The 13732-nt window shown below is 32.9% G+C and overlaps 1 protein-coding gene across 1 annotated transcript in view; it reads left to right on the forward strand.

Annotated features, from left to right (window-relative positions):
- The window catches only part of PCDH15 (protocadherin related 15), a 990428-nt gene extending 985025 nt beyond the window's left edge, over nucleotides 1-5403 (forward strand). The window contains exons 34-36 of the mRNA XM_077945583.1: nucleotides 114-184; nucleotides 1058-1166; nucleotides 4561-5403. Of these exons, the coding sequence (XP_077801709.1) occupies nucleotides 114-184; nucleotides 1058-1166; nucleotides 4561-5112 (732 nt within the window). The 3' untranslated portion in view covers nucleotides 5113-5403. The remainder of the gene's footprint in view (nucleotides 1-113; nucleotides 185-1057; nucleotides 1167-4560) is intronic.
- Nucleotides 5404-13732: the final 8329 nt, after the last annotated feature.

The following is a 13732-nucleotide window of genomic DNA, read 5'->3' on the forward strand; positions in this document are numbered from 1 at the left end:
ATTTTGGCAGGAATGTTTTGAGAATCATCGAATTCTAGGTGTGGAAATCTGACTTTGAGCTGAAACGTGATAAGAATTTGTTTTCAAATATAATTTTTCTTTTTGAACAATAGGAATTATCCATGGAGTCTGGAATTGATCCTGGCCAGGAATATGGACAAGATTATTACAGTTATGAGCATGGGTACATCTTCATATTTTTAAATTCAGATTCTTATTTTAATATTTTATTAATAGGAAATTATTAAATGATTATTATTACTAGAATTTGTAATGTCATGTCAATCTCGCTAGTAAAAATGAATAGTACATCAAGCTTTAATTTTAACCAAGTTTTAACCATTTTTCTATATTGAGTTCCATATTGATATTTTACATTGACGTTGATTGCAATTCTAGAAATGCGGTAAAATTATTCAAAATTATTTGTATGGGAAATAGATGTCAAACATATTTGCTCAATTCCTAAATTCACCATTTCTTTCGTATGAGATGTTAATGTTTTATCTGATCAGTTTAAAGTTTTGCCCAAGAGCAGTTGGGAAGCAGAAAATGTACCTTAGAATTCACTGATAAGTGTCTCAAAAGTCACTTATACACATATAAATTAGCTGCTTTCAAAAAAAATACTGTAGAAAATTGTGAAGACCATTACAGACCATGTTCGAAACAACTTTTTGCTACCAAGGTACAGATTTTGTGTTGTGAATGAGCCATTACACTTTTCCAAAGCATCTATTTTGTGTTCTGGATTCTTCAGCTAGTTAAGACACAATATGGCTTTTTCCTCGTTTCAGTTTCTCCAAAAACGAGTATCTGAAATAACTCAACTGTCTTTATTGTTATTCCAGGGTACCATTATGGCAAAAAAATCACTGGTCATCAGGTAGCAGTTCTTACTCTACAGTTTTGTAACTAGTTTACAGGGAGCCTGATAGGTGCTGTGTAAATATCTGTCTATTGAATGGTGGAAGAGAAAGAAGGAAACAGATCACTCATGGTAGATTCTACAGAAATCACATGACAAACTGTTTCAAGCTGTAAGTTTATATTTCAGGTATGAAATGCCTCAATATGGGAGTCGCCGTCGATTGTTACCACCAGCTGGACAAGAAGAATATGGTGAGGTGGTTGGTGAAGCTGAGGAAGAATATGAGGAGGAAGAGGTAACTACTGTAATTTTATTATGTAAGATAATCCAAGAAAAATATTGTTTAACCCTACATGACTAGCAGCTATAGAACATTTCAACTTTTAGAAATTCCTTTCATTTAGCACATATTTTCCATAGAAATTTAACAATGCTGACCATTTCATTGCCTTGTCTTTGGAGGAAAATTAATTCTTGATAATTTAATTTATGTCCTTGTTAAAGTGTTAAACATTTGGAAAGGCCACAATAAAAATTATGTTTCCTAAAATTCTAAATCATGCTCCATAAAGATATTATAATCAAATATATTTTAAAGTTCTGCAATACAAAGGTTATTTTTATTCCCACATTATCTCTCAAACTAAAAGTCATGAAAAAATATAGTCCCCACCTTTCAATTATCAGAGAAAAGTAAATTATTTCCACTAATAATTTTCAAGGAATTATGTAAATTATGTTTAAATTAGCATGACTCATTTCTATAACATTCTTATACTTTGTCTTCACTATTTACCTGGCAAATGTATACAAAAACAACACTAACAACAAATAAATGTCACTGTGGCTTTAACATGTGTAAAATTTCATAAAATAGATTTATCATAAAAAAAAAAGATAAATCGTCATATTTTCATGATTATTGAAAATTTAGTTCAAGGGAATACAGAAAGCTATTAACCAAAGTCTAATGACAGAAGAAGGAAGAGGCAATAATTCTTTCTTTTTTATTTGATCTAAGATGCAAAATAAACTTTGAGTAACAAGAAGGAAATTAATGTATTTGGGTATTGTAAAGTACAAGCTAAAATAAAATAATTTACTTTCTCTTAATCACGTTCTGTCTATATACAGTAGAAATTTTTGTGATTGTTTTCTTAAGCCAGTTATATAACATTCATGAAGCTATCACCCACAGATTCATTCCTGCGTAACTTACGTGGGACAAGGTCATATCATAGCTATCTCTAAGCTGACACTTCAATTGCATTTTCACAATTTTCAGGAAGAGCCAAAGAAAATTAAAAAACCAAAAGTTGAAATTAGAGAGCCTAGTGAGGAGGAAGAAGTAGTTGTAACTATCGAAAAACCACCAGCAGCTGAGCCTACATATACAACATGGAAGAGAGCCAGGATATTCCCCATGATTTTTAAGAAAGTTAGAGGATTAGCTGATAAAAGAGGAATCGTTGACCTTGAGGGTGAAGAGTGGCAGAGACGCCTTGAGGAAGACGATAAAGATTATTTGAAACTCACTCTGGACCAAGAGGAAGCAACAGAAAGCACTGTAGAATCAGAGGAGGAATCCTCCAGTGACTATACTGAATACAGTGAAGAAGAGTCTGAGTTCAGTGAGTCTGAGACTACAGAAGAGGAATCTGAGTCAGAGACACCCTCTGAGGAGGAGGAGAGTTCTACCCCTGAATCAGAAGAATCCGAATCCACAGAGTCAGAAGGAGAAGAAGCAAGGAAAAACATTGTGCTTGCAAGAAGAAGGCCCATTGTTGAGGAGGTCAAGGAAGTCAAGGGTAGGAAAGAGGAACCACAAGAAGAACAAAAAGAACTTCAGGTGGAAGAAGAAGAACACTCAGAAGAAGAGGAAAGTGGACCGGTCCCTGTGGAAGAAAGTACAGACCTTGAAGCTCAAGATGTCCCTGAAGAAGGCAGTGCAGAATCAGCTTCGGTGGAAGGAGGTGTGGAAAGTGAGGAGGAATCAGAATCAGGTAGTAGTAGCAGTAGTAGCGAAAGTCAGTCTGGAGGTCCATGGGGCTATCAGGTGCCAGCGTATGACAGAAGCAAGAATGCAAACCAAAAGAAGTCGCCAGGAGCAAACTCTGAAGGTTACAACACAGCACTTTAAAAGAGATCACAGTAGGTGGGAGTTTTGCTGTGATGAGTGCTCTCGTGTGCAGTGCCTTCTGTGTGTTCTCCAAAGTGACACTTGAAAGGGAGGAAATTGATCATGATTTTGGTATGACTTATGATCAGAAGCATACCAGAAAAGTGAATATATATGCTGTCCAAATCGATTTGTATATTAGACTGTATTAGAGTAAAACTGACTAATCCTTTCTATATTAGTAAATCAGAACACATGAAATCAGCTAATCAATATTTAATATTTACTGGTAGGATTTTTGTTAATGCAATGTGGCACTATGTATTATCAGTGATACTCTGTCTATTGGAATGGATGGCATATATATATATATATATATATATATATATACACACACACACTATATATATATGTTTTTATATCATCTTTCAAAATAAATACTAAGACAAGCTTCAACAAATTATCTTTAACAGATTACTTTTGCATATATGTACATTTCAACTGGCAAAGGTATTATAAAAATTATGAACATCTTCAAATAAGTTTGTATCTGCAACTTCAAATATTAGGAGTTCAATTAAATAACATTTTCAATTAAAAATTATTACAGCTTATTTTCTGTTTATTATGAGCTACAGTGGATTTAAAAATAAATGTAACAGTTATAAATATTTTCTAGGTAAATAAACTATAATTTTGAAATATAGTTCTGAAAATCAGAATGCATGCAATGTGTTGATAGTTCACATATTCCAAAAATGCAATAGTATTTTGAGAAAAACACAGTATTGCTTAACCCTTGCTTCTTGCTATTTTTAATGTTGATTGGTAAAAGTCAAATGAATTTGTGAAAACGTCCAGTTGCTTACAAAAGGAAAGTTTAGTATAATTAGCTTTCAGTTTTGTGTATTACTAGGTAAATGATGCAGACTGAGAAGATATTTTCTTTTAAGTTAGTGTATTTAATTGGACAACCCAGAAAACCCGGATACATCAAGTAAATAAATGCATTAAATTATGCATCAAGTAAATAAATAAAGTCAAGTAAATAAATGCATCAAATTATACAAAATGCATTAAATTATACAAAAGTTTTGGCTAACTAGAGAATACATTACAAATTAGAATCATGTGGTTTAAAAATATTTTTAAAATATTGGGAATAGAAGCATTACTATGAACAGAATATACTAAAGCTGTTCATTCCTTTCAGTTTAACTTTCCTGAATAGTATAGCAGCTGTCAAATAGTGGATCAGCTCCTTAAATAAAAGTAATACATTTTTTTCCATGTGGATCGGCAATTTGATCTAACAGAATACATGTGTTTCCGGAAATGTCTGCTTTCCAACTCAACAATGCATTTTTCAAACATTAATAAGCCCTGAAGCCAATAAAGGATTGGTGAAAAGAAATGTATGTTAATAAAGACTGGCTTCCTTCTATCTCTCTTGAGTGATTTACCTTTGATAGCTTTCTAAATGTCATGGTTTTGGATTTCACAGGCAATGTAATTGTTGCCTTTTTAATTTATTTGATAGTGACTCACATATTTTTGTTTATTTTGTCAGTGGGCAAGAAAAAGAATGATCAAGTTAGTTGTAGATCGGGAGTATGAAACCAGCTCAACTGGAGAAGACAGCGCTCCTGAATGTCAGAGACACCGTCTTCACCATCCTAGTATCCACAGTAATATCAATGGCAATATATATATTGCACAGAATGGTTCTGTGGTGAGAACCCGCCGTGCCTGCCTCACGGACAACTTAAAAGTTGCTTCCCCTGTTCGATTGGGAAGGCACTTTAAGAAACTAGACAAGTTGGCAGTGACACATGAGGAGAATGTGCCTCTGAACACATTATCAAAGGGGCCATTTTCTACTGAGAAAATGAATGCAAGACCAACTCTGGTTACATTTGCCCCTTGCCCTGTGGGGACTGACAATACAGCAGTGAAGACACTAGGGAACAGGCTGAAAAGCACAGTTGAACAGGAGTCCATGATTGACAGTAAGAACATCAAGGAGGCTTTGGAATTTCATAGTGACCACACACAGTCCGATGATGAAGAGCTTTGGATGGGTCCCTGGAATAACCTCCATATACCAATGACAAAACTGTGACCAATTTTTTTAAAAGATATTTTAATTTTTACTTCTGTTTTTAATAAACTGTGCTTTTTATTGTCACTGAGAAGACAATGTATGGAATTTATATCGTGCACACAAGCTAAAACTTTGAACAATATGCTTTAAAATTTTAAAAGAGACAGATTTGCATTCATATTGTTATCAATTAATTGTTTTTCCCAGAAAATCCTTCTGGACATACTTTCACTAAATAACCTATCATTTAAACATTTAGCTGTTTTGTTGGGTCTTGAATTTTTTTTGTTTTAATAAACAAGAAATAATTACTAAGTAATTTATATTTTATTGATTAATATAGATTATGCCTCATTTCTAGCTCCACAAAACCTTTTTAGTACATGTAATTTTATTTTCCATAGCCAAAAGGGCAAAAAGGAAATGGAGGATATTTACAGGCAATGAGTTTATACAGCTGCTGTCTACACTGCCCTAATTTTTAAAATGAAATGAAAGCTAGAATTGCAAAGTAAAGTAAATGAGGGAATCACCTGTAAATTATTTTAAATCATGAGTTTGTTTTCTTTATTGTCCAGTATAAAGGTTTTCACATTTTACCATAAATACATTTATATCTTGACCCTTTAGGAAACCACTTGAAGTCATACGTCTTTTTATCAATATTATTTACAATATTCCCTGGTCCCTCTATCTCATATCAAATATGGTAGATAATTAAGTTTAATCACTCGAAGTTAAATAATTGTTTGGAGCAACATGGGAATCTCACCATTAGCAAAGCTTTTAGGGAAGTGAGAAAGGTTCTAGTAAACAATAATGCATCTAGAATGACAATTTCATAATGGGAGACATGATGAGAATAGGGAAGTCTCCCATTAATGTCACTAGACTTTAATAGTTTGTAAACCCAGCATATCAGAGTAAAGGAATTTGGCAGGGTCGAAATTTATATAATATAGGAAGCCTATAAAGGCTATGAATTCATAACTTCAAATGTTGTGTTTAACTTCTTCCATTTTCAGTTTATTTATAGAATATTTTAATGCACATATTTATGTGCCTAAAATCCAGAACCAGGAAATCATTGCCTGGGCATTTTTTAAAATCAAAGAACATAGTCTTGATTTTTTACCATTGAACAAAGCACAGTGTTTCATCATAAATAGAAATGAAAACAGAATATCCTTTAAAAAACTTGCCTTGTGTGTTGCTTATTTTCCAGATGTAAAAAGAATGAAACAATATAGATTAAGAGAATTCAGCATTCTATTGAATATTACTTAGTATGATATAGATGTAGCTCACTTCAAATTTTGCATAGTATTGACCAAGTTCAGGTTTTAATGAAATTTCCTTATGCATGCTTAATATATGGTTGAAGGATTGAATAATGCACTATTATTTATTTCCCCTTACATGTTTCACATCTTAAAAATTGTTTATTATTATGCTATTTCCTTATTTCCAAAGTGAATGAATTCTTTTAATATAAACTTGCCAACTTGTAAGAGTAGTATGTTTTTACTTCAGATTTCCAAGAAAATATTTGAGATCAAATACAGTAACATCTCGTCTGCCTTATTTTATTGAAAATTAATGCATTCCATACCCTTGCAAAAAAAAAAAAAAAAAAAAAAAAAAAAAAAAACCTAGTGGCATCAGCTAGGAGATTAGAAACATAGAATCATGACCATACTTCCTAGTCTACCAAACAAGCATCCACATTTTCATAAGATCCTAAGGTGGTTTATATGCATATTAAATTTTGGAAGCAATGAAGTCTGGGGCTTATTCCTTCAAGCACCAAAGCAAGGGTTTTTAGTATAGGATACTTTGTATAGGAATTAGATTGAGCATGTATTTCTCTACTAATTCAATCAGAGGTCATTGAATATAATTTATTATTATCTTGATACCCCCAGATCATCTCAGTCAGCATCCCATGATATTCTCTCTATATACAGCTTCATATTGTGTTTTTGTCCTTTGATTTCTGACTGTGACATTTAACTTATTCTGTTATTGTGCCTTTCTCACAGTTTTTTTCTTTCAGTTTACAGCTTCTAGTATCCTGGTGGGAAAGTTTGTGTTTTTGTTTGTTTTCTTATTATTGAAAAATCATGAAGCTTAAGATGGGAATTAGGTACATGGATTCAAGCAAATGTTTTGCGACTCTTAGATGCTTTTTTTGGTTACCAGTAAATTTGGAAATCTGATGTTGGCGGAAGTCTCATGGCCTGATATATGAGATGTCACTGTATTTTAAACTACATTTTTTTCTATGAGAAAATATGCAAAATTTTACAAACCACTTAGCATACACATTTCAGTAATTTAAACTTGATTATTTCCTTGCAAACAATCATGAAGTCAATCTATTACTTAATGGAGATAGCATAAAGAGAAGCAGAATTTACACAGAGCAACCAAACCAAATATTTGGTCAGTATATTTTGGGTAGGCGAGCAGCAAAATTATTACTAACTAAATAAATCCGAATCAATTTAATAGTTACTTTAATAGAAATTTCACTAGTCTATAAATCCCTGACTCAGGATTAAAACTGTGGAACCCAGGAGAAATACCCAAGTGTGTTTAATCTTAAGAATACTTCATATAAATAATGTTTCAATATTTATAAAGAAATTGGTTGTTATTTTTCCTAGAAAGGTGTAGGAAGGTTTCCTTGTTGTTCTCAATCATCACTAGCTTCAGTCAGGCAGAAGAAACAGCAGGTCTTGGCTAATCAAGATGAGAACAGATGATGTAATGACTAATATTGCAACCTGTTGATTTTAGGTCTTGTGGGCATTAAGAGAAAGCAGAAGAAGAATGAGAAAATATAGTCAGAGTGACATAGGACATTTGTGACAATGACCATCGAATCACAGATGTTAATCTCCCTCTCTCAATTTGTCTTTTTCACTAATTACAGACTCTGAGAGTTGTAATAGAATTGCAACTGTAGGTTGGCCAAAACCATCTTTTTAAAATACAGAGAAAAGTTTGCCTTGAATTTTATATGTGATATGTCATTTATGTTATTATACCACATTGTTCACAGGGATGTTAAAACGTATTATTCACTTAAGTGGTTGTTCCAAAGGTGATTCAGTAGTTACTATAAAATATTGTTTTAAAACATTTTTATATCATAGAGCCAGAAGTAATTGAATATTGACTCTCAAGGGAAGACATTTTCTTTCTTTTATTTCATGAGCTTTGATTTTTCTCTTTCTCTGCTTCACCTTCTTCGTTTTATACCATAAGTGAGATTTATATACCACTTGAATTTAATTAGTAAAATAGGCCAAAAGTGCTAATAATCTTTTCTCAGGGCAGATGGCTATTGGTGCCTGCAAATTACATAGCGATAAGGCTGAGGGATAGGTTCAAAATAATACTGAGTACTTACACATTTTATTGATAGTTTCTTTCTATTCCCAAATGGTATGTGAAATTTTTGTTCTAATTTTTTTATTGGTTTTCAGTAGTTAACTCTGATCTTTATCATAAGAATCTTTAGTTATAGATTGGTATTTTTTTCATTGCAATCTACTTTAAATTTGTGGTCAGTTAAGCACATGTATGGAAGATTCAAACATTGTCTATAGTTTGAAAAATCTATCGACACCTTCACTGCTTTCCAATTTCTTTATCCAAATACCTGTTCTTCCTTAAAAAATATTATGTTACTGTATGAAGAATCTGAATTAGAAGTTTTAAGTTAAAATGCATTGTTATTCACTACACAATGTTTCAAAAATAAATTTTCATTTGAAAAGATGATTTCTCATTACTCTGTCAGGTGGGGATAAAAATCAGTAACTATTTTCACATTTATATATTGAGTATTTCAGCCTGATAATAAAAGCCTGCTCTGCAACCTCTTATCTTAGAACAATGTGGAGGAAAGAAGTGTATTTTAAAACTTCTACCCATTCTTTTCTCATTTCAGTCATGTACTCATGCCACCAAGTTCTGAGAAGAGTGGAAACTGTGTTTCCTAACATACCACCTATTCATTTATATTTTTAAAATGTAATTACATAAACATTAAGGTTTTCACATATGATCAGTTTATGATGTTTATAGAAATGCTAAATGACAGCATAAATGTGGCAAGAAGCAGAGTCAACATGAAGTTATATTCTGCATTTTAACATGGTTGAGTCTGACATTTCAGAGACTCATAATTTAACTCTCTCTACCCCCAGCTCCCACCCTCTATCTGTCTCCTTCTCTGTTAAAATATGCTCCCATTTCGCTGGTCACATGCAGCTTCCTGATTTTCTAATGCAGTTGATGATATAATAATTTCAATTGTCTTTTATCTCAAATAATCAGGAATGAGAGAAATAAATTTTCTAAAACAGCCAACTTGGACATAGACGGAATTCTTGGTCCATTGCCTTTTTTCTCTGCAATTGTAGAAGAGAATTTTATATATCTATGTATTTCCAGTACCCAGCATACCTACTTGCATAAACAACGCTGCTGAGAACAATATTGCATTAAATAGAATGAATTAATTCTAGCCCTATCACCATGTAACCTTTGGCACATCATTTTATAATTTATCCTTATATAAAAATTGTAAAATGGTAATAATATCAACTTCAATTAAGAGATGAAATCAGATATTTAATCTGAATATATTGTGATTGCTATAAATATATATGTACAGAATAAAAGATTACAAAATTGCCTTCATGTTCTTCTCCACAGATTTAGCCAGAGTCTAATATTTTCTGGCAAAATGCCAGTGTAAATTTTATTCACCTACCTTACATAGTAGATATTTTAAGTTATAAGAAAATACAATATCTTCCCCATGCTAATACATGTATATGTTTTTAAAGAGAAGTAAAATAACCCTGTAGTACTTTTTGTCTTTTGAATTGGCCTATTGCACAGTTTAAAATTTTAAAATGCAAACACTGTTAAAAAGAGCACCACACAAAATCGTGGCTACACTGAAGACTGTTCAGCAGCTTCACGTCTGTGAATGCAAGGAAATACTTAGAAGTCTGTCCTAAAATATGTCATATTTCAATTTAAGTACTTACCCTAAATATGCCTTTAATGTAGAGTAATTGCTGAATTAACACTGGCTCTTTTGGATTTGTTGTAAAAGAGGCTAGGTTTATTTCAAAATCTAGACCATGCTTACCTGTTCTTTCTCTCTAATCCCAGCATCATTATTTGCATATATAAGCCTACTGACAAAAGCTGATTTTAAAATATCAGTGTCTATAACTTTGTATGTATCCCCTTTGTTTTCTATTCCCCATCAAATTTCTTTACCTTGCCATCTTCTATAAAAGACTCTGAATTTTCTAACCTTGTAAAAATATCAGTTATAGTCCAATGAGAAGAAAAGGGGGCATTTTAGCTAGCTAAAGTGTATGTACATGATGTAAATCAATATCTACTTATATTTAAATTACTTTAGGTACAAAAACATTTAAATTCACAGAAATAAAACAGTATATCAATGTCAACATTGATTTTAGGGACTCTTACATGTCATATTTTATTTATCCTATTGAATTAACATCAATATAGACGCCACATCTTTTCTCCAGAGGTACAAACACTCATTCACATACTATTAAGACAGTTTGGGGTCTTTCTGAGTGATGATGGCTAAACAGGTAGCCTAAAGGTATATATTCTGATGGAACAAACGTTTGCCTTTTAAAAGTAAATCATGCATACCATAAGACTGTTAAAATCAATATGGAAAGCCTTATTTACACTAACATGTATAGTTGAGCTATCATAACTATAACTTAGATTGTGGAGTAGTAAGTATAGGCTAAAAAGTATCTATATTGCATCATTAGGTTAGTATCAGATTCCTGTTACTGGGAGAAAAGTTTACCCAAAGAACCATTATCCTTGTCATCAAGGAAGACATAATTTGCCTAAGCTACCAACATGTCATTAACCCGTCATTTTCCAATGTTAGTAACTACAGGTGGGCTTAAAGGATAAATCTTGGCCTCTAGTAATTCCTTTGTTACCGTACTACATTGATCACACCCCAGCCTTTTTAATTTAATTTTCATAACTACAAAATTAGTTTGGCTATCAGTATCCTAGGGCCTTTTTTAGCAGAAGCTGAAATAATGGACACAATATTCCCTTGAAACCAGCACTGCAACTGTGGTTTACAGAACCAGCTGCTGTGCCCATCTCATGCCTGTGATACTTATTTAGACCCCATTTCAGAACAAAAAGGTCTTAGGGTGATTTACAAAACTGTATACACTACAAAAGAAGAAGTAAAGGTGAAAGACAAAAGGAAAATAGAGAAGAGTAAACGTGGAGCTTGGGTTAGCATTCACACTTATGCCCTCATGGTTCCATACCTTAAATATTTAGGTTACAAATACAGCTCTAATCTCCCAGACATCAGATCAAAAAAGGAAAACAGGATTAGTTACAGGATTCATAGTGTACATAAAGTTAGAAACAACTAATGATGAAAAGTCAGCTTTGCCTGCTACCAGGATCTGAGGGAAATTTTTCCTAAGTGTCTTTATTAAAAGTATGCTATAATATATATTGGCTTAGTAGCGGTCAAATTTTATTTCTTTGCTTCTTGTTTCTTCTTGTATAGCTTGCAAACATCAGCCTTTCCTCCAGGAGATCTTCAAGTGTTTGACTCTATCATCCTATTATCAACACCTCTTACAATGACTGCTGAAAGGGTAGATTGCCAGAATATTTTCTACTCTGACTAGCATTCTTTCTTGCCAAAAGATTTCTATTAATCCTATTTAAGTTACCAAAGGCCAGGTTGTAAAGGTCTGCACAGTTATATAACTGTGCTGTTTGCTGATGATAGTGTATGTAAATGCAGACCTATTTCTTCAGAATACAGATTTTTTTTTTCCCTTGAAGTTCTAGCCTGACTATAGGGAACTTTTCTTAGAGAAATGAAATTGTCTTTTATAAAGTAGGCAAAAATATGAAGAATATAGCATCACCTTAATTGCTTGCCTAATTTAGCTTAATGACACTCACCATAATATCATTTTATATAAATATATATTTGTATGATAGACATATTATCTTCATAGATGTGCTGATAAACCTGCTCTCCAGAAGAACAAAACAAAACAATAACAAACAAAGATTTGTTGTGTTTGCAGATTTCCATGATACAAATACACCCACCATGGTCAATTTCAAGCCACTGATGGGCCTAATAGCCAGTTTGCCAAATTCTTGGAAAATTTCAACATTGGTTCTTGCAAGCCAGTATAGACTTGGCTTACATGTGTTGTACTAGTTATTGAGAGTGATTACTTTCATTCTCAAAAAAGGAAGCAGAAACTTTCTCTGGAAATCAAAAATGTCTTGGCTGGGTGTGATGGCTCATGCATTTTGGAGAGGTCAAGGAGGGAGAATTGTTTGTGTGCAGAAATTTGAGATTAGCTTGGGCAATATAGCAAGAACCTGTCTCTACAAGAAAAAAAAAGTTAGCAAGGCATGGTGGCACATGCCTGTAGTCTCAGCTACTTGGGAGGATGAGACAGGAGGATCATCACTGGAAACAAAGATTGTGAGGTTACAGTGAGCTATGCTCATGCCACTGCACTCAGTCTTGGTGACAAAGGGAGATTCTTTCTAAAAAGAAGAAAGAGAAAGAAAGAAAGAGAAAGAAAGAAAGAAAGAAAGAAAGAAAGAAAGAAAGAAAGAAAGAAAGAAAGAAAGAAAGAAAGAAAGAAAGAAAGAAAGAAAGAAAGAAAGAAGAAAGAAAGAAAGAGAAAGAGAGAGAGAGAAAGAAAGAAAGAAAGAAAGAAAGAAAGAAAGAAAGAAAGAAAGAAAGAAAGAAAGAAAGAAAGAGAAAGAAAGAGGGAAGGAAGGAAAGAGAGAGAGGAAGGAAGGAAGGAAGGAAGGAAGGAAGGAAGGAAGGAAGGAAGGAAGGAAGGAAGGAAGGAAGGAAAAGAAAGAAAGTCTTCACAAAAGGGCTGATGCCTAAAGGACAACAGAAAGTGCTCAAAGAGACAAGTTTTTCCATACAATGGGAAAAGAGAAGAGGCCAAGAGAATTCTGTAAGATGCCCCTTAAGCAGAAAGGCCATTTTGTGCAAAGGCCAGAAATGTAAGGGAATTAAGATACATATTAAAAGAAAACTACCAATAATTCAGTTTCACATTTTCATAAAATGCAATTGCATGGTGTGGGGTTAGGAAATAGAAAAATAAACCTATGTTTTAGGCAAGAACTAAATTACTAATAAACCTATTTCTATCTTATCACATAGACAATTTGCAATCACTTCAAACAAATCTAAACAAGACAGAAGAGCACTTAAATGCTTCTATAAGATGAAAGGCAGACTTCATAATGAAAAGAATATGAGGAATAGAAAGAGGAGAAAATTTCAGCATAGAAGGCCTGGATTCAAGCTTTAGTTCACCAATGAATGTATTAATGGACCTTTCTATTGTTAAGTCCAAGGACCATTTCTTAATGTTATTTATGTACTCTTCATTTTTTTTTAAAGTTAGCACCACCTATTCTTATACCGTGAAGTTCTCCTCTTTCTCATCTCTCACCATCTTCAGGACTTACACAATCTTCTCATATCCTCTTGTTCATTTTGATACCTTAAGAA

The sequence above is a fragment of the Macaca mulatta genome, chromosome 9, assembly GCF_049350105.2.
Source record: "Macaca mulatta isolate MMU2019108-1 chromosome 9, T2T-MMU8v2.0, whole genome shotgun sequence".
In the NCBI taxonomy this organism is placed as follows: Eukaryota; Metazoa; Chordata; class Mammalia; order Primates; family Cercopithecidae; genus Macaca; species Macaca mulatta.